At 51.6% G+C, this 18,174-nt stretch overlaps 1 protein-coding gene across 4 annotated transcripts; it reads left to right on the top strand.

Moving 5' to 3' along the window:
- The first annotated feature begins 696 nt into the window (after nt 1–696).
- LOC122376408 (WD repeat, SAM and U-box domain-containing protein 1-like) lies at nt 697–18,128 on the top strand. Of its 4 annotated transcripts, none has more exons than XM_043356281.1 (10): nt 697–1,050; nt 4,380–4,520; nt 5,204–5,396; nt 5,689–5,837; nt 7,419–7,612; nt 7,908–8,110; nt 8,543–8,734; nt 9,121–9,268; nt 15,679–15,822; nt 16,621–18,128. In XM_043356281.1, exons 2-10 carry the CDS (start codon nt 4,423–4,425, stop codon nt 16,788–16,790), a joined length of 1,491 nt encoding a protein of 496 aa, XP_043212216.1. In that variant the 5' UTR covers nt 697–1,050; nt 4,380–4,422; the 3' UTR covers nt 16,791–18,128. The 4 variants fall into 4 exon arrangements, with proteins under 4 accessions (XP_043212216.1, XP_043212222.1, XP_043212227.1 ...); XM_043356287.1 differs by having other exon boundaries at nt 697–1,034; XM_043356292.1 differs by having other exon boundaries at nt 969–992.
- Nucleotides 18,129–18,174: the final 46 nt, after the last annotated feature.

Raw genomic sequence — 18,174 nt, forward strand, 5'->3', positions numbered from 1 at the left:
TCATAGGTCAGTGACCTGACCTGACCCAAAAATGCGGTTGGTGTCAAAAGATGCGGCTTGGATCAAAGGTCAGGTATGCCAAGTTTCAGCTCTCTATCGCCAGCGTGTTCGGAGCTATCGCGAAAAAACCCTATGGGGGGGCGGCACCCGCCCCCCCCCCTCGGCCGGCGAGGGTTAAAGCGCTCGTCCAGTAGTGTCAGTGTGCCAAATTTGGTGTGCCTAGGTCAAGGTTTTCCGGAATCGGAGGATGCATCCTCAAAACATGTTTTTCGCCCCTGGCGCGTGCATTCCGCACCCCCTGCTGCCGAGCATACCATATGTTAATGGTCAAACACCGGAACATGTGACCTGTGAATTTGGCACCTGTGCCGCCCACCGTTTAATTTGGAGCGTCGCTTAAAGGTTTTTGCCCTTCCCGACTTTGTCAGCTCGTGGCACGCGCCACGTGACACCGAATGACCTGTGACATGCATCATCACCTGCCTCAAGGCATTACCCATCGAACGGTACCACCCGTACCACCAGCATCTCGATCCGATCATCCGTTTAGACGCAATTCCAATTGTAATGGTTCGATGATCTTTCAGAGCACGGGTTTTTGGCAACGTAAAATGGCGCCTTGTCGGCTTCACCTGAATGGAGGTGGTTGCGGGTCCAGTTTAATTATACGTCCGTGCGTCCGGGCCCAAAATGCCGTTCGATGTCGCACGGACGGCAAAGATTCTACGTGACGTCACGTAGAATCTTTGCCGTCCGCGCAGAATCTTTTGAGCGTACTACGGTGGGCAGAGAGGCAATGATGGCGCGTATTTCAAAAGCGGCGCAGCAGCTGTTTGCAGAAGTTGTTGACATTTGTGCGCGGTCTCTATGGAAACGTAAACTTGGACCTTTTCGAAACTGACGCACATTGTGTAAATGGCGCACAAAATGGCCGGTCTCGTCGTCCGACTGTGTGCTTCATCGAACGCAAAATAGAATATTCTGCGTAGAATGTTCTTCGTCCGAGGAGACATCGAACGCGGCCTTAACCTATTGTGATTATTTGGTTTGGTGGGTTATTATTGTCACATTATTGTGTGAATTATTGTTAACTCAAACCCAAGGCTATAGCCTATATACATGGGCGCCGCCACCGGGGGGGACGGGGGGGACGCGTCCCCCCACTCTCAGAATGGAAGGGGGACGTCCCCCCCAAACTCATTACGGAGCGAGCGAAGCGAGCGTAGTCTTTCGTAGGTTAACGGAAATTTCTGAGTATGCCGTGGTCACGCTTTTGCTAGGCGCGACCGGTCAAGTGGTCTCAGCAACCACTTGACCGATTTACATGCGGTAATTTTTGTAGGGTAGCACTAGATTCATTCCTTCTAACGAGCATCGGACTATTCCCGATGCATGTGAGTGACCCCATATGCACGTGCCACGTGAAAAACGAAGAGGTGTCAGTTTTGTAACAATTTCAATATCTCGGCAACTACTGGGCCGATTGCGCTGAAAGTTGGCATGTAGGTATTGGTATACCCACTAGGCAATGCATATCCATCGTTAGGGACCGGTTAGAAGGGTGCAGTGCACAAGTTAGTTGTAGGTATCCCCTCGCAATTTCGCACGTGCAAGGCCCACCCCACCCTCTCGCTCGCTCGCTCCGTTGGTCGCCCAAAAAGGCGTTTTACTGGTTGTTACCCTACTCGAAATTTGATTAGGCCCTTCGGTCCAATGAGACCATTTCAGAGCTGCAAGTATGAAAGAATTAGTGGGAGACATTGGTCGGGGCAGCCACCCCAGTGAGCCACTTGGGATGAACCCGACCAATTGAACAGGCAGCCCAGCCCACTGGCACTCACTGCACCCGGCAAAGGACTATAGCTCCAGTGGAGCCATTCCCGCATGGGATAGAGTTGCCCGTCCAGCCCGGAGCAGGGGGTTGCGGCATGGAGGAGAAGGATTTGACTGTCCTGAGGATGGAAGAGATGGAACGGCCGGTGCCGAATCTGAGAGGGTCCAGGAGGTTTAGATACTCAGTATATGGGGTGTGGGCCTACATGCATTGGTCTGACCCCTGCCACCTCGGCCAACAAAACCTCCAGCTCTTATCCGACCTGTCACCGCGGAACTGCCGATTTTTGATATCGTGATCAACGTGTGTCGTATAACACGACTGGCCGAACACGGGCCTAATATATTTTGTCTAACCAGCCAAGAACATGACTTTACACCAATCCAACCTTGAAGTCAAAATCCGAACATTTTCGAAGACTTCAACTCCGACTCTGGCCAAAACTGGCCAAAACAGTCAACTCCGACTGATTCCGACTCCGACCCCACACTTCTGCAGTCACGCTACACTAAATTTCCAGCTTCTAAGAAATAAGCTATACGGTTGACAGGACCACAAAACTTTGAGGCGACTTGACTACTTGACTTGGTTTTCCTGACCTAAGGTTTTCTGGTATCAAGCTTGTTACACGGGCTGCAAAATTCGTATTTTGGAGCAGTTTTGCCTAATGTTTTTGCAAATTTTCGCGGCGCTTCGCGCCGATTCGTGCATAACCCTAAAAGAGAGATTTGTGACTATACAACGCCCCCTCCCCCCACGCGGGTATGCAATATGCATCACCTATGCAATATGCATTATCGATGATATTAGTGGCATACATCAGCAATTATACCGTGATAGAACACGAGGCTTTGCCGTGTCAAACTGAATCGGACATCTGAGGCCTCTTGCACCAAACTACCTAGCTAGGTAAAATCGAAAAACCGGTTTCAGAATAAGCTAATCTAACGGTGGTAAATTTGTTTGCAATAGCCCAATACATAATCCTACATGTGCTTGCTAAATTTTGCACGCAAATTGTTACATTTGAGACTTGGACTGGGTATAGGATGCAAAATAATCCAAGAATTGGTGCAAGAGGATTTTGGTGCAAGAGGCCTCAGATGTGTGTAATGTGTATAATTCGGTAGGTACTCTGTGGGAATGCGGTCTATAGCCATTACTTTAAGGAAATACCTTAACACATGGGTGTCCATTTCCGCCAAGTCGGGGGTGCCCGAGCTCTCCAAATTCCCCGCCGGCTCGGCCGGTTTGGCTTTGGAGCCTCAACAGACCGCGCGGGTCAAGGTCACCGCTAGGGCGGCGGCGGATTTGCTGCGCTCGGGCACCCCCAACTCGGTAGAAATCGACACCTATGTACCTAAACTACTTTCCTCAAACCAGTTGTTTTGTCACAGTTCTATGAGTTTTTAAACTTAAAATGGTCAGGAAATAATGAATATTTGCAAAAGGATTTTTTTTTACATCACTATTTTCCATCTTTCGTAGAGGCTACTTACCTATGTATTGCAGCGGAAGCTCATTACGCGTTGACCAAGCATAGTACGTAGTTCAAACCAGCTGAATACTGATTGGCTAGCATTTTTCCGTAAGGGAATGGATTCCTCGGTAAGAGAATGACAAAGTGTAATCTATGGGAATAACTTCAGTCTTCAAACCTAAAATCGATGCCGATATATTTGGCTAGGGTGATCGTTGGGCCTTAAAAGCTCCTGATTTGTTCTCGTCTCAGCTCAAGCTACAACACTGTTACTTCAGTTCAAACCCTATGTTAAAAGTGGCATATTTGCTTTAAACGTTGAATGCATCCGAAAGGCCACGGTAAGAATGTCTACTTTTGGGTTTTCAGTGGGTCAGTCCGTCCCCCCCAGTCAAAAATCCGTGGCGGCGCCCCTGCCTATATAAATAAACCCTCGAACCCCTAATACTGATACCAATTTGGTAACCGTCCCATTTTGTCTTTGGCTTATGGCTTGCAGCTACAAGCATTTTTGTTTGAAAAGAAATCTGACAACATATCAATTGTCAATTGTCCAGTATCTGACTCAAAGATTGCCATTGCATTCTTTGTTGATTTTTATGTTCTAGTTAAGGCCTATGAGCTGAAAACAGGCATGTTTTTAAATTCAAAACTTTTTGACTAGAAACTAGAAAGGGCAATATCATTAATTCAAAAGTTACATAGCAATTAGTAGGCCTATTCCTCATAACAGCATTCACAATAATAACTTGTGATTCAAATGATACAACAAGGCATTGGCCAGAGGGCCATTCACTGGCCCTGTGTGGGGTCGGACCGCACACAGCCTCCAAGCTCCAACCACTGCGTCCCTACGTCAGCCTTCCGTCACCGCACACAGCGACCGCTGTGGCCGGTCGGGACCTCACACAGCCGTGCTGTCAGAACTGCCTACCCATCCCCTACCCCCACGCCTGCTGCACACACCGCACGCAGCAGGGTGCGGTGCCCGTGAACACCCCCAGGGCACTGCTCTGAGGTCTTACTCATTCACTTATTAACTTCATTTCTATTTTCTTACTTCAGCAGAAGCAAGCTGATGCTGAGTTGAGCTACACTGAGGCAAACAATGGGTGCAAACAGTGCAGATACAGTGCTCTCTGGGCACACCAACGATGTCAACAGCTGTGACTGCTCTGCCAGCGGTCTGATCGTCACAGGCTCCAGGTGAAAGAAATGTGTATGCTGGACTCTGCATGCAGTTTAACTGGGTGACCTGGCTGGTGGGATGTGTTGTGCTATTGAACCTGCCATGCTCCACTGGGCTTTGGTAAAAGTTGGTTAAAGGGCTGGCTGAGGCCTAGCAGCTAGTATTGCTATGATATTATTCATGAGTTTTCTTTACTAAATATGTGAATTGAAGCATGGCTGACGCAGGGAATTGCTCATGGAAATGATTGTCATAAATAATCAGACTGTTCCTTTGTATAACTCTAATCTACGTTGATTCCAAAATTTCAGGTGAACCAGGTTTGACCTGCCAGGCCAACCTGCTCTAATCTCAATTTGTCCTGTACAGCAGCGAGTGTAGATATAAAGAGTAAAATGTTAATGTGTAATTGTGTAGTGATTGGATGATATTCTGCGCCCAAAATTTTGCTCCTAGTGCACTCAATACAGATTTTGTTTTGACATCTGCTCCAGACCATTCCTGTAGGAGTTATCAGCCCAAAGGAAAATGTGCTGCTCTTACCACTGATTGGGTCAGCAGACTTGTCACTGATCTCACTGACACTCTTGCAAGGCTACTGAGGCAGGCTCATGACTGCAGCCATAACCGCTGTGTTTACATGTGTGCTACAGTGCACCCTAGTATAACCTCTGTCTGTGTGTCCCGCTGTGACCGGCAGTGATAAGACGGTGCGGGTGTGGTCGCGCCAGACGGCCGACCCCGCCGGTGCCGACCGGGACCAGTGGCAGGAGCTGGCCTACTCGCCGCTCACCTTCCATCTGTACACCGTGCACTGCGTGCGCTTCTCGCCGAACGGCGCCAGCTTCGCCTCGTGCTCCACAGACGGCACTGCCGTAATCTGGAACGCTAAGGTGTGTAGCAGGCACCGAACTTAGGCGCTTCAAATATAGTCATAATCGCCCTAAACAAAGCCTGTAATTTCTTGTCATTGAGTCTTGTGACATCTCAGGCTGTGTTTGATTATTGATATTCGTCCAATTGCTGGCTTGGGCCAGGGCGTCTACCATCTAACGACCTAATAATTGAGCTAGGTATGGTGGCGGAATAGGCGTGTAACTTGTCACCAGAGGTATCGCTGTGACCACTGCCAGTGACTGAGGTGACCGGCCGATGACGCCCCCCCCCCCCTGCCCTTCGCCGCAGACGGGGGTGACGGTGCACACGCTGCGTCACCCCTCCCAGTCGCCGCTGCGCGCCTGCTGTTTCTCTGTGGACGGAGCCCTGGTGGCCACCGGAGGGGATGACGGCGACGTCTGCGTCTGGAGCGCCGAACAGGCCGACCGGCCGCTGCTGTGAGTGACTCACGACACAGCCAAGTGACATTGCACACGAACGACGTAATGATAAGTTATTTTTCTGATCTTCCGAGATGCAAAAGATTTCTGATGAAGATGGAATCGTCAATATTTTATAAAGCAGTTCATTGCTGTGCATTTTTACAAGTACATTTAAAACTGTTTCAAGCGAGCACATCATGAGAATATCAGTTGCCCGCAATTCGTTCAACCTGGGTTCTAGTCTAGACCTGCTCAACTTCGTACCGCTAGCGTGGCAAGAGACATTTCTTGACTTAACCTTCGCCCCAGTGGGGGGGGGGGCATATGTTACCCTCCTGTCGCGTTTTTCGCGTGTGAATAAAAAACCGCGGCGCGTAGCGCCGCGCCGCTTGGGGTAGCTTTTGGTACATCAATTTTGGACAATGTGTGAAATTTTTGACCCCAGGTCATGTCAGGTCAGGTCACCAGGTCAAGTTAACTGACCAAGCCTTAAAAAAGTTTGCAATCATGTCCAGCCTGCAGTGTTTGTCAGAAAGGTTTTAAACTTGGTGGATTGCATGCTGTTATGGGAGCCTACAATTTGTATATCTCGGATTTTTTATATCCGTGACCTAAGGTCAGGTCAGTGGCATGACCTTTCCATTACAAGTCAATGGAGAAAAATGAAAATGCCTCTAGATCCGTGTGTACGCATAGGAACAGTCCAAATATTTCAGAATCACAATGATTTAGTCCACTCGTGATGACCAAGGTGTCATTTTTGCTGATAGCCTCTAGAAAGGTCATCCGAGGTCATTTGAGGCTACAAACAGTTTTTTGCCAATAACTCGCGATTGGAAAGAGATAGAACGCTGGGGATGGTCTCATTGTGTTTGTCTTGTTGAGACGCATCGACTGATATGCAACATGGCCTTTTCCGGTCAGGTCATGACCTTGACCTGAGGTCAAATTTTTAAGTTGACCTTTCAAGGTCAAATTATAGTTCATTCGACGCGTCTCGCTGAGGGGAACACGATTCTGGCAATAGAAATGTCGTGGCTTTTTGTAGTCGAAAGTTATTGTCGAAAAACACTTTTCGTAAAAACAGCTATTTTTGGAGTTTTTGCCCTCTGGAGGCTAAACCGTTGACCTGAGGACAATATTGATAATGACCTTTTCAAAAGAAGAGTTCAAAAGCTCTCGATTGCTTTTCCATGCGTTTTTCTAGCTACCACAGTTCCTGAGATAGCGGCATGTTTTCTGAAAAATATAATGACAATTGGCAAATTTTGACCTTTGATGACCTCTGGTGACCCCAATATTGCTCTAAGGTGAAAAATGACCGAAATACTTTCAAACGTACGTATTGAGAGCTATCAACTGCTTTTTACCGCGTCTTTCTAGCCCTCTTAGTTTTTGAGTTAGAGGTGGGTGGTAACATATGCCCCCCCTCACTAGGGCGAAGTTGGCCGAGACCGCCACTGGGGCGCGGGTTCCGGTAAAATGTCATTGTTCCGTTTTGATTCACTGTTCGGCCATGCCCATCGCGAAATGGCACCAGTCAGCGTACCACGTCGTGTACGATGAGCTGACATTTCCGTGACCTCTGATCGGCAGCACGCTGCACGGTCACGAGGAGTCGGTGTCGTGTCTGTCGTTCGGCGGCCCGGCCGGTCTGCTGGTCTCCGGCTGTCTGGGCGGAGAGCTGCGTCTTTGGCGACCCCGCTCGGGGCGCACCATGCCGCTGGCCCTGCAGCAGACGGCGCACGACCTGGGTGTTACCTGCTGCCACCTGCGACCGGCCGACAGCGGTACGTACCCGCCGGGGACTGTTTGACGGGCGGGGTGTGTCAGTCCGGCACAGCCTTTTCTTCGCGTCATTGTAACCGGTGCTCTACATCTTGTGTTCCGTTTTTGCTCATCGTATTTCCTGACATGACGGTATAATCAACCAAAAAGGCTGACCACTCAGCTTTTTGCGACCGTACGGCGTACACACAGGCGGATATCTTCCCGTTTCCTCTTGTTCAGACGGCGGTGATAGCCTTCTACAACTGTTATACATGTGAAGAGTCTCTTAACATTCCCCCCGTCACACTAACACAGATGGCGGCGGCGGCGATCTGCTGGCCAGCGGCGGCAACGACTGCGTGGTGCGTGTGTGGACGGTCTCGGCCGAGGAGGGCGGCCTGCGGCCGCTGACCGAGCTGACCGCTCACACCGGGGTGGTGATGGACGTCCACTTTTCGCCGTCGGGCCGGCAGCTGGCCTCGGCCGGCGGCGACAAGACTGTGCGACTCTGGGATACGGTGAGCGACTGATACGGCGGCGTGACGTGGTGGATCGTCTGTCGTGGCCAATAATGCCGGATATTCGATGACGTAGGCAACGTAGCAATTAGGGAAACTAAAGTGGTGTCGGTTACGTGATTAATCCCGTATTCTTATATCAAAAGGTGTTGCCTTTCTCTTCTCGGTTTGCCAGTGCTCTGTGTCAGCCTGTATTCTGACTTGTTTTGAAGGCGATCAATCCATATCGTGTCGCTCATACCGTTAGAATCCGGATAGACTGTGGCCCAGAATGCACCGAACGACCAACGTTGGATTTATTGGGGGTGTCGCTCGTTTGTGTTTGGCTTATCCCACCCTAACTGTCTGCTCGATCCAGCACTGACCATCTGATCACACTCTTACCGTCTTCTTCTCCTCGCTCTGACTTCCCGCCGTCCGTCGCTCTCCCAGGAGAGCTGGACGCTGCTGCGAACCCTGCACGGCCACTCGCGGTACGTCACGTGCTGCTGCTTCTCCGGCGACGGACGTCTGCTCATCTCGGGCTCTAACGACCGATCCGTGCTGCTGCGGCCGGTGGGAGAGCCGGAGCAGGCCGGGGCGGGCCTGGCGCCAAGCGCCCCGCCGCGCCCCGCGCCCACTCAGGTACGGTGCGGCCCACTGGCTCCCGAGGGCGCGGGCACAGTGGGAAACAGTGACATTGTGGACTGGTGCAGGTAGAGTGACTTTTCCGTTCTTAGTCGGGTCTGAGTTGATCTGTGACCGTGCAGTTGTTTCGTTCTTTGTCGGGTCTCCGGGTGAAGCTCTGTTATTCGGTTCCCGGCCAGGTTTCTCCGAGTGGAGTTGTGACGCTGCGTATCCATTTCCCATATCTCCAATGGAGCTTTGACCTTGCGCATCCGTTCCCCAGGTCTCCCAGTGAACCGGTGCCTGTATATCCGTTTCACACGTCCCCGACTGGATCCATGACATTGTTGATCCGTTCCCCCAGCTCTCCCAATGGGCCTGTGACCCTATGTGTCCATTCCCAGGTGTCTGAGTGGACGTGCGACCAGGTGGGCGGCTGGCTGCGCTCCCTCGGTCTGGCCCAGTACGCCGACGCGTTCGCCGCCCGCTCTGTGGACGGTGCCCGGCTGCTGGAGCTCACCGAACAGGCCATGGAAGACGAGCTCGGCGTCGGTGAGTCATAATGACAGCTGTGAAAGTGGAGTTGACATGATTTAAATCACATTCCTTGTCGCAAGTTACGATACCACTTACCAGACTCTGTAGTATTGGTACGGGTAACGGTTACCCAGGTCATACTCAACCAAAACGGGTTTCTGTTTTTATATGCGGGCACCGTTTCGGCACTTTAATGTGTAGTTGTGGCATTGTCAGCACCGAGTACTGCCACCCCTATGTCTTCGGACCGAATTCGTTCTGTTGGGTTATGTATTGTTATGCATTGGCTGTGTTATGCGTTGCGTGGCTGGGGTGAGGCGTCCCTCTCGGCGCGCTGCTGGGTGCGCCTCTGCGGGCCGCCTCCCGCTGGGAGCGCCGCTGCCACCGGCGGCGCGGGGTCACGGCCGCAGCCGGGGGCGGCGGTCATTCTGGACCTGGGGCTCGCCACGCGTGCTGCTGCTGCTGCTGCCGTTGTGATACCCGACCTAATACACCACAAATGGAGACGCTGCCTTTCGACCTAACATTGGCGCGGTCAAGGTAAGCTCATTTACGCTCCCTACTTTTGAGTTATGCTTGTTTAAACAATAACCGTTTTAGCAGCTCTTATGCTATCGATTTACGATAGATGAGCTCTTAGCCTACGACCTGAAATTTGGAAAAGGTGCAGTCGTTCTCGACCCAGATTTTGCTGATTTCAGGTCGATTATGTTAGGCAAATATTAAATCACGCTGAGGCACTGGCAGCGCCTACAGCTCATAAAGCACAGATAGCGTGGTCGTTTAAGACACGATTTTCAAATTATCTGGTTTTGTCATTGCAAAACGTATCGTTGGGCGATACGATCATAGGGCTATATAGCGTTGTCGTTGCACGACACGATTTTCAAATTACCCGTTGGTCATTGCATACCGTATCGTTGGACGATACGATCATATTTATTAGTCGTCGATCATACACCGCCCAAAATGGCGAGTGAACTGTACTTAAAAATTCACAGCACAACAAAATTTAGCGGTCGCAAGGAGGAAAATTGGGAAACGTGGATTTCCCGTTTTGAGACGCGTTTTGGCGACTTGGAGGGGGCAAAACTAGCAGCTGCCCTGCTCGACTTGCTGGATGGTGCTGCTTTGGACATTTGCGGGAACTTGGACAAAAGAGCCAGGAGCGACTACAGGGAACTTAAGGGGGTCCTACAAGAGAAATTCGGATCTAGTTGCGACACGCGACGGGCTCGGGCTCAGTTGCGTCTTATCCGTCAACTGCCTGAAGAGAATATAGAGTTATTCGCGGATCGCGTCCGAGAACTTACAAATCTGGCACACCCGGGGTTATCCAGAGAACAGGTGGATCATATAGCGCTAGATCACTTCCTGTGTGGTCTGAGCGATCTTAAGCTTCAAGAGAAGCTGCACAATGACCACACTGTGCTGTCGCTTCAAAAAGCGGAGGAAGTTGTCCAGAGACTTTGGGAAAAGGACCTCACTCTCGCCGTTATGCGGGCGTCCGCCGGTCATGACACGGCTGTGGCAATTTCGTCTGAAGAAGCGCAATCTATCGAGGGTGGACAGGCACCAGATATTCTGACCATTCTTGGAGAACTCCGGAGTGAGTTGAATGAAATGAAAGTCCAGCTGACCGAGCACCGCAAACCGACCGGCAGTAGACGAGGCGTTTGTTACCTGTGTGGCGATACCGCCCACTTCAAACGTGATTGTCCGCAGTTTTCAAACCGACATAAACGGACAGCACGAGCCGCTACCCCGAGGGCAAAACTGAGCGCGATTCCGCCCGGTATTCCCTGCCAGGGTTGTGGACGGTACGGGCACGCGCTACCCGAATGCTGGAGAACGCCAGTCGCAGCAGGGGGCATCGCTCCCTCGAGCCCCGCACGCGACATATCTGGCGCTGTGGAGAATACTCCGGCAATGCCGGGGCAAGAACCAAACACCAAGCGCGCTTCTGTCATCAAAATCGAAGTCGAAGGGCGCAGCGTATGGGCCCTGGTTGATTCTGGAGCCGACGCATCAATGATCGGACAAGAATTCGCCCAGACGGTCGTACCGAAACACTCGTCCCGCAGAGGGCATTTTGGAGCAATAACTCAGGCGGGTGGGCAGAGAATACAGGTCACTACACAGGCAGAAGTGTCATTCTCCATACAGGCTTTGCAATTCATCCAGCCTATGCTGGTAATTCCAGGTCTGATTTACCAAGTCGTTCTCGGCCGAGACTTCTGCTGCCAGCACAAAACAGTGCTAGACGACAAGGCAGGGGTCTTCAGGGTCGGCAGCCTGGAGATTCCACTCCCGACATACGCAGAGCTACGACCCCAGCGCGCCAGGGTGCTAACATGCTCGCCTGTTACAATACCGGCAAAGTCTCAGACGCTCGTTCAGGTCGACGTCGAGATTCCAGACGGTGGTGTCAAAGTCACCAAGGAAGTCAATTGGCAAGGGGTGCTCGAGCCACAGCCCGTGGGGAACGAGCAAGAATGGAGAATCCCTCGCGTGGTCACCGCGGTGACGAGCGAGGCCAAGGTCCCGGTTCAAATCGCAAACATCGGGAGTGAGGCAATTACGATCCCTCCAGGTACAGAGATAGGACTTTTGTACTCAATCCAGGAGAATGGGAGAGGTATTTACGACATTCCAGACACATCGGTTGCTTCAGCCGCAGTCGACGAGGGGACGATCGATGAACTCATGAAGGAGCTCAAACTGGAGTCAGCGGTGCTCTCAAAAACGGGAAAGGCTTCATTAAGGCAGCTAGTGATGGAGTTCAGTGATGTTTTTAGCAAAGGCGAAGCAGACATCGGAAAAACGACTCTCCTTGAACATCAGATCAGAACTGGCGATGCACCGCCAGTACGTCAACGGCCACGACGAATCCCAGTAAAGCTGAGAGAGGAGGTGGAACGACAAAAAGAAAAGATGCTTGAAGAAGGGATCATCGAAGAAAGTTCCAGCCCTTGGTGCTCACCAATTGTCCTGGCGAAAAAGAAAGACGGCAGTTTCAGGTTCTGCATCGATCTCCGAGCAGTGAACTCCGTCACACAAAGCTTGCCAGTTCCCTTGCCGAGGGTGGACGAGAGCCTCGACAGCCTCGCCGAAGCAAAATTTTTCTCAACTCTCGACATGGCGTCAGGTTACTGGCAGGTTGACGTCGCCGAGAAGGACAGGGAGAAGACTGCTTTCAGCACAGGAAAAGGTCTCCACCACTTCCGAGCGATGCCGTTCGGCCTGAAGAACGCAGGAGCGACGTTCCAGCGGCTGATGGAGCTGGTGCTGGCTGGAATGGACTCCAAGAGCTGCCTCGTCTATATCGACGACATAATCGTGTTTGGAGAGAGCGAACGAGAACATCTAAAGAACCTGGAGGAAGTATTTCAAAGGATAAGAGCAGCAGGAATGAAGCTAAAGCCAAGGAAGTGCTGCTTGGCTCGAGACGAGGTGGTGTTCCTCGGACACAAGGTGGGAAGGAGAGGCGTCGAACCAGACCCAGCCAACATAGAGAAGGTGCGCAATTGGACTAGACCGCGAAAAGCAGAAGATCTAAAGAGCTTCCTGGGACTGGCAGGATACTACTCCAGGTTCGTTCCAAACTATTCCGACCTGGTGCGTCCAATCCGAGAAGCCGCAGAAAAGAAAGGTGACCTCGAGTGGACTGACGAGCTCAGAGAAAGCTTCGATAACATCAAGGCACAGCTGACGTCTCCTCCAATCCTAACCCTGCCGACATTTAAAGGGGAGTTCAGGCTCGCAACTGACGCCTCAAACACTGCGGTGGGAGCTGTTCTCACAGAGATGGTCGATGACGAAGAGAGAGTCGTCGCGTATGCCAGCAAAGTGCTAAACAAAAGCGAACGACGATGGCCAGCGTACGACAAAGAGCTGTGGGCGATCGTGTGGGCCATCAGACATTTTCGTCACTACCTCGCGGCCACTAAATTCACTATCACGTCCGACCACAAACCCCTAAAAAACATCCCGAAATCCATCAACGTTGACGGCGATGCCACTGGGAGGAGAGGTCGATGGGCCGTTGAGCTCAGCACGTACGACTTCGTCGTTGAGTACCGAAAGGGTAGTGACAACGGCAATGCCGATGCTCTGTCGAGGCCTGTCACCGACTTCACCGATCCAGCAGTTGATGCAGGAGTCAGCGAGCTCTTAACGGCCAACCACAAAGCCCCTCGGGAAGAAATTACCCTCGGGAAGCTAGAGCTGGAACAGGATCTGGACCCCGTCCTGAATGAAGTCAAGAACTGGTTGGCAGCGGGGAAGCTACCCCCAAGGAAGGAGCTCAAGAAAAAGAGTAGCTCTCTACGAACGATGGCTCGTTTTTTCGACCAGCTGTTCATAGATAAGGGCATCATGAAACTAAAGAGATCGGGCAGCGACAGCGATTCGGTGACGCTCCTCCCCAAAACGTATCGCAAGGTGGTTGTGGAGATGTTGCACGACGACGAGACTTCAGGCCATTTGGGAAAGACGCGCACTTTGGAAAAAGTGGCGGCTAGATTCTTTTGGACAGGGATGAGCAAGGATGTTAACCAGCACTGCGAAACATGCGAATTGTGTCAGAGGAGGAACGAACCAACGCCAAAAATGCAAGCACCAGTCCAAACAGAGACATACTCGAGACCATTCGAAAGAGTGGCCGTCGATATAACCGAGATGCCAGTATCCGCACGTGGAAACAAATACGCCCTAGTCATTATGGATTATTTTACCAAGTATGTGACCACATATGCCATGCCAAATCAAACGGCTGAATCAGTTTCCGAGTGCATGTTCGATTTGGTACTGCACCACGGGGTACCGGAGCGCCTCCACAGCGACCAAGGCCGACAGTTCGAATCGGCCGTCTTCCAATCACTCTGTAAGCGAATGGGCATAGAAAAGACTCGCACATCACCTTATCGGCCAGAAAGCGACGGAATGGTAGAGCGATTCAATCGGACGCTCAAAGACATGTCATCAAAATACATCAAGCCATGTGGGTCCGACTGGGACGATCGTTTGGCGTCCCTTACATTCGCCTACAACACGTCCAGGCACTCGGTGACCGGTTTCACGCCTTTCTTTCTGGTGCACGGACGTGAAGCTCGCCTTCCCGTCGATGAGCTATTCAGAACACGTCAGGAGGTTTCGATGGTCGACACCTACCTAGAACACAGGCTTCGTCTGCTACGCCATGCACATGAAGAAGTCCGTGAAAAAATCGAGCAGGCAGCGGCCAACATGAAGGATTCCCGCGACCAGTCAGCACGAGAGACACCGTACACGCCGGGTCAGAAGGTCTGGGTGAGGGACCACACCACTTGTCCTGGAGGCAAACGCAAGCTGGCATTGCACTACAAGGGACCAGGGACTGTGATAGAGAAACAAGGTCCAACTGAGGAAGGAGTCACGTATAAGGTCAGTATGCCTGGTGGGAAGGTTATCAGGATACACCATGACCACCTGAAACCTGTGAAGCTGCGAGGCCGGGATGACGATGAGGACCGCGCGGCTACGCCCCAACGGCGAGAGCGGCGGACAGACGACGGGCACACCACTCAGAGTCAGGACCCAAACATTATATCTGAGAGCAGTTCCCCGCTCCCTGATTTCGTTTGGAGTTCTGGTGAAACTGTCACGGAACAACCGTACATGCCCGCTAACCGTCCATACGTGACACGATATGGACGGATTTCCAGGCCACCGGCTAGATACCCTGACCCGTAAAAAAAAAACATGAAAGTCCTCATGTCGTTCGAATAGTCTTCAGATTGTGAGATCTCCCTTAACAGGCATAAAGTTGATAAATGTATGTGAGTTAGTTATTATCGTCACCCGTATGGTTTGCCCTGAACTGATCGTTACCGACAGGCATACGTCGCTTGGAGGCCACCGAGAAGTTCGAGGCGATGCTCGCACGTTGAAGGCGCTCGTTTTCCGACACCGCAGACGGCGCTCGATTCTCGACGCCGCCGCCTGCGCACACGGCGTCGCATACGCCGACGGCGCGGGGTTCGCCAGCGTGGTGGACATCATCACCAACATGCTGTCGCTGAAGTGACACCTCCATGTGTACAATTACAGCCTAAGGCGCTATTTATTTAGGGGGGAGATGTGTTGGGTTATGTATTGTTATGCATTGGCTGTGTTATGCGTTGCGTGGCTGGGGTGAGGCGTCCCTCTCGGCGCGCTGCTGGGTGCGCCTCTGCGGGCCGCCTCCCGCTGGGAGCGCCGCTGCCACCGGCGGCGCGGGGTCACGGCCGCAGCCGGGGGCGGCGGTCATTCTGGACCTGGGGCTCGCCACGCGTGCTGCTGCTGCTGCTGCCGTTGTGATACCCGACCTAATACACCACAAATGGAGACGCTGCCTTTCGACCTAACAGTTCCTTATGTGACCCCCTCCCCCTCCCTTCTTCCAGAGCTGGTCGGTCACCGCAGTAAGCTGGTGCGCCAGCTGGACCGACTGCGTCAGGGTCCTCCGGCGAGTCCCGACACCACGCCGCCGGACGAGTTTTACTGCCCCATCACCCGAGAGCTGATGGTCGACCCGGTGGTCTGCTCAGGTGAGTCCGCTCAGCGGCCGGCCCTCACTCCTCACCGGGGGTAGTGACGGCTTTCTTCATTCCATCCATATGTCTATCCACAATGTCCAATGGATACAGTCCAAGCTCCATACCACGCACACCCACAGCGATCATGCTGCCCAGTGTCCATCTCGATTCACAGACCCTTCATCGATCTTACCCACCATTACCTTACCACATTTTTTTTCACTGATCGGTCAACGGTCATATATATTATATATCCCGCATTCATCTGTTGTTATATTATGATGACATCATCTGGTTACGGAAATGTCTTTGAAATATTCTAAACATAGGTCTTTGACAGCTTGAGATACTCGCCAATTTCCATCCGCGCGTCCTTATCGCACGAAGAGTTCCCTCAGCTGCCGTTCTATTCCTGTATTCTGAGTTTCTTCGTTGCATTTTTCTATCGTAGATGATATTCTCTGCAACGTTACAACAACCCAATCAGCCTTAGATTGAAGCTATTGGAGTCCAATGTTACGAGTCGGAAAGAGGAATCTGTTCAGCCTTTTCCGGCATCGTCCAAGGCGTGCTGCAGATCAAAGACAGTGTGTGGCAGCTTGCGAACCCTATAAGAAGTCGATAGAATATGATTTATTTCGAACAGACTCTGAGTTCGCGATTATATGAGAGCTACAGTACCAATCATATACCTCTGTTTACAGAGGTTTGCATGAATATATGTAGAAGTATTAATTATTTTAATACCAACATTGACAACCGTACTAAATGGCCCTGGCCGGCCGTTGTCCCTGCGGCCGTCGTCTTCAGATGGCTACAGCTACGAGCGGAGCGCCATCGCCGCCTGGCTGAAAGAGCGCACCTCTAGTCCCATGACCAACGAGCCGCTGGCCGCACTCGTGCTGGTGCCCAACCACGCGCTGCGCTCGCTCATCGGTCAGCGCTGGCGCCCAGCAGCGGGCCCGCTGAGCGCGCCGTAATGGCCGCTGAACGCGCCGCTACGGTGGCTGAGCGCGCCGCTACGACCCCTGAGCGCGCCGCTACAGTGGCTGAGCGCGCCGCTACAGTGGCTGAGCGCGCCGCTTCAATGGCTGAGCGCGTCGCTATGGCCGGTGAGCCGCTTCAGTCGCAGAGCGCTCGTCGCTACAGTCGCTGAGTGCGCTCCAATCGCAACACTATCCACCAGCACATGTGTCTTTAAAGTGCAATTATCGATGTTGTTTCACCGATTGTGCGTTGGTGTTTCAGCGTAATGCATGCTTTAATCAATATTGTGGGTGGTCATAATATGTGGTTACGATTACGGCACAAAGTGATCATGTACTTACTTCTTGGTTGTGGCTAGCGCGATGGTGATATTTTATGAATCAAACAATCGCAAGCGATTTATGTTGATGTGCATATTGTGTTGATCAATGGAGGTTGTATATTGCATTTGTTCGTCATGAATCGTTTACATTTTAAACGTCGGGACAGTGAAATGTCAAATTAATGGGTCGGGTAGACACCATGACTATTTTAGCGACGCTATACTGATGTCTACGATAATGCTTGATCATAGTGGGTAGTTCTGCTCTGCAATCTTTTTGCAGTCATTGAGTCTCAATGTTGATTTCTATAGTATTTGAAACAATTGCAGAAAAGCCGTGTCCCACCACAGTCATCTAGCGTAACAATCAGTTGCAATGCTTAACTGCAGTGTATGCATCGTGCAACGCTACTGAGGTGCGTTCTGCCTTTTTCTGTACATTGTGCATTGGTTCCGACATACTCAATATTTTGTGCCAGTTATCAATATCCGTTTTCATTATGATACCTTTCACATCAGCTAGTCACAATGTTGCAGCACAGCTGGTAGATTTATTTTGTTTTACGATATGTATGTGATGTCAAGTTGATTTTATTTGAACTGCCACGTCACTCGATGTACTACGGCTCACACTATTCTCTGTCAGTAAGTCCAGACGTGTATCTTGTGATCGTGTACCTGTTACCACTCGCCGGCAGTGGTGCGAGTGGTGCCTATAGGAGGAGACCGTGCCTTGAATCTTTGACAGGCGCCGCGGGGAGCATGCGGATGCTCCCTGTGCATCACTGAGGTATCCTGTGTCGTCTTTGCGACGGTGCTCTGACATCCCGTCAGCGTGGCTCATAGGGCGCACGGCACGACGGGTGGGACACGACCGTTCCAACCACCGTGAATGTGACAACGATCGTCCAAATCAGATAACTTTTATCCTACTTGTCACCGGAACCGTTCAAACCACAGTATATGTCAGGGAAGAAAGAATTGTACGCAAATAAACGGCTGATGCTGATCCTAGTTTTTGAAACCTGCTGCTACACCTTTAGAGGAATGGAACG

This window comes from Amphibalanus amphitrite, unplaced genomic scaffold, assembly GCF_019059575.1.
Source record: "Amphibalanus amphitrite isolate SeventyFive unplaced genomic scaffold, NRLGWU_Aamphi_draft 000042F_arrow, whole genome shotgun sequence".
Taxonomy (NCBI): Eukaryota; Metazoa; Arthropoda; class Thecostraca; order Balanomorpha; family Balanidae; genus Amphibalanus; species Amphibalanus amphitrite.

What these genes read in the sequence shown, in the direction of transcription:
- LOC122376408 (XM_043356281.1), top strand. Translation starts at nt 4,423, where the DNA reads ATGGGTGCAAACAGTGCAGATACAGTGCTCTCTGGGCACACCAACGAT. An exon ending in CCGTAATCTGGAACGCTAAG is followed by an intron (nt 5,397 to 5,688) that starts GTGTGTAGCAGG and finishes CCTTCGCCGCAG; the next exon opens with ACGGGGGTGACGGTGCACAC. An exon ending in CGACCCGGTGGTCTGCTCAG is followed by an intron (nt 15,823 to 16,620) that starts GTGAGTCCGCTC and finishes CGTCGTCTTCAG; the next exon opens with ATGGCTACAGCTACGAGCGG.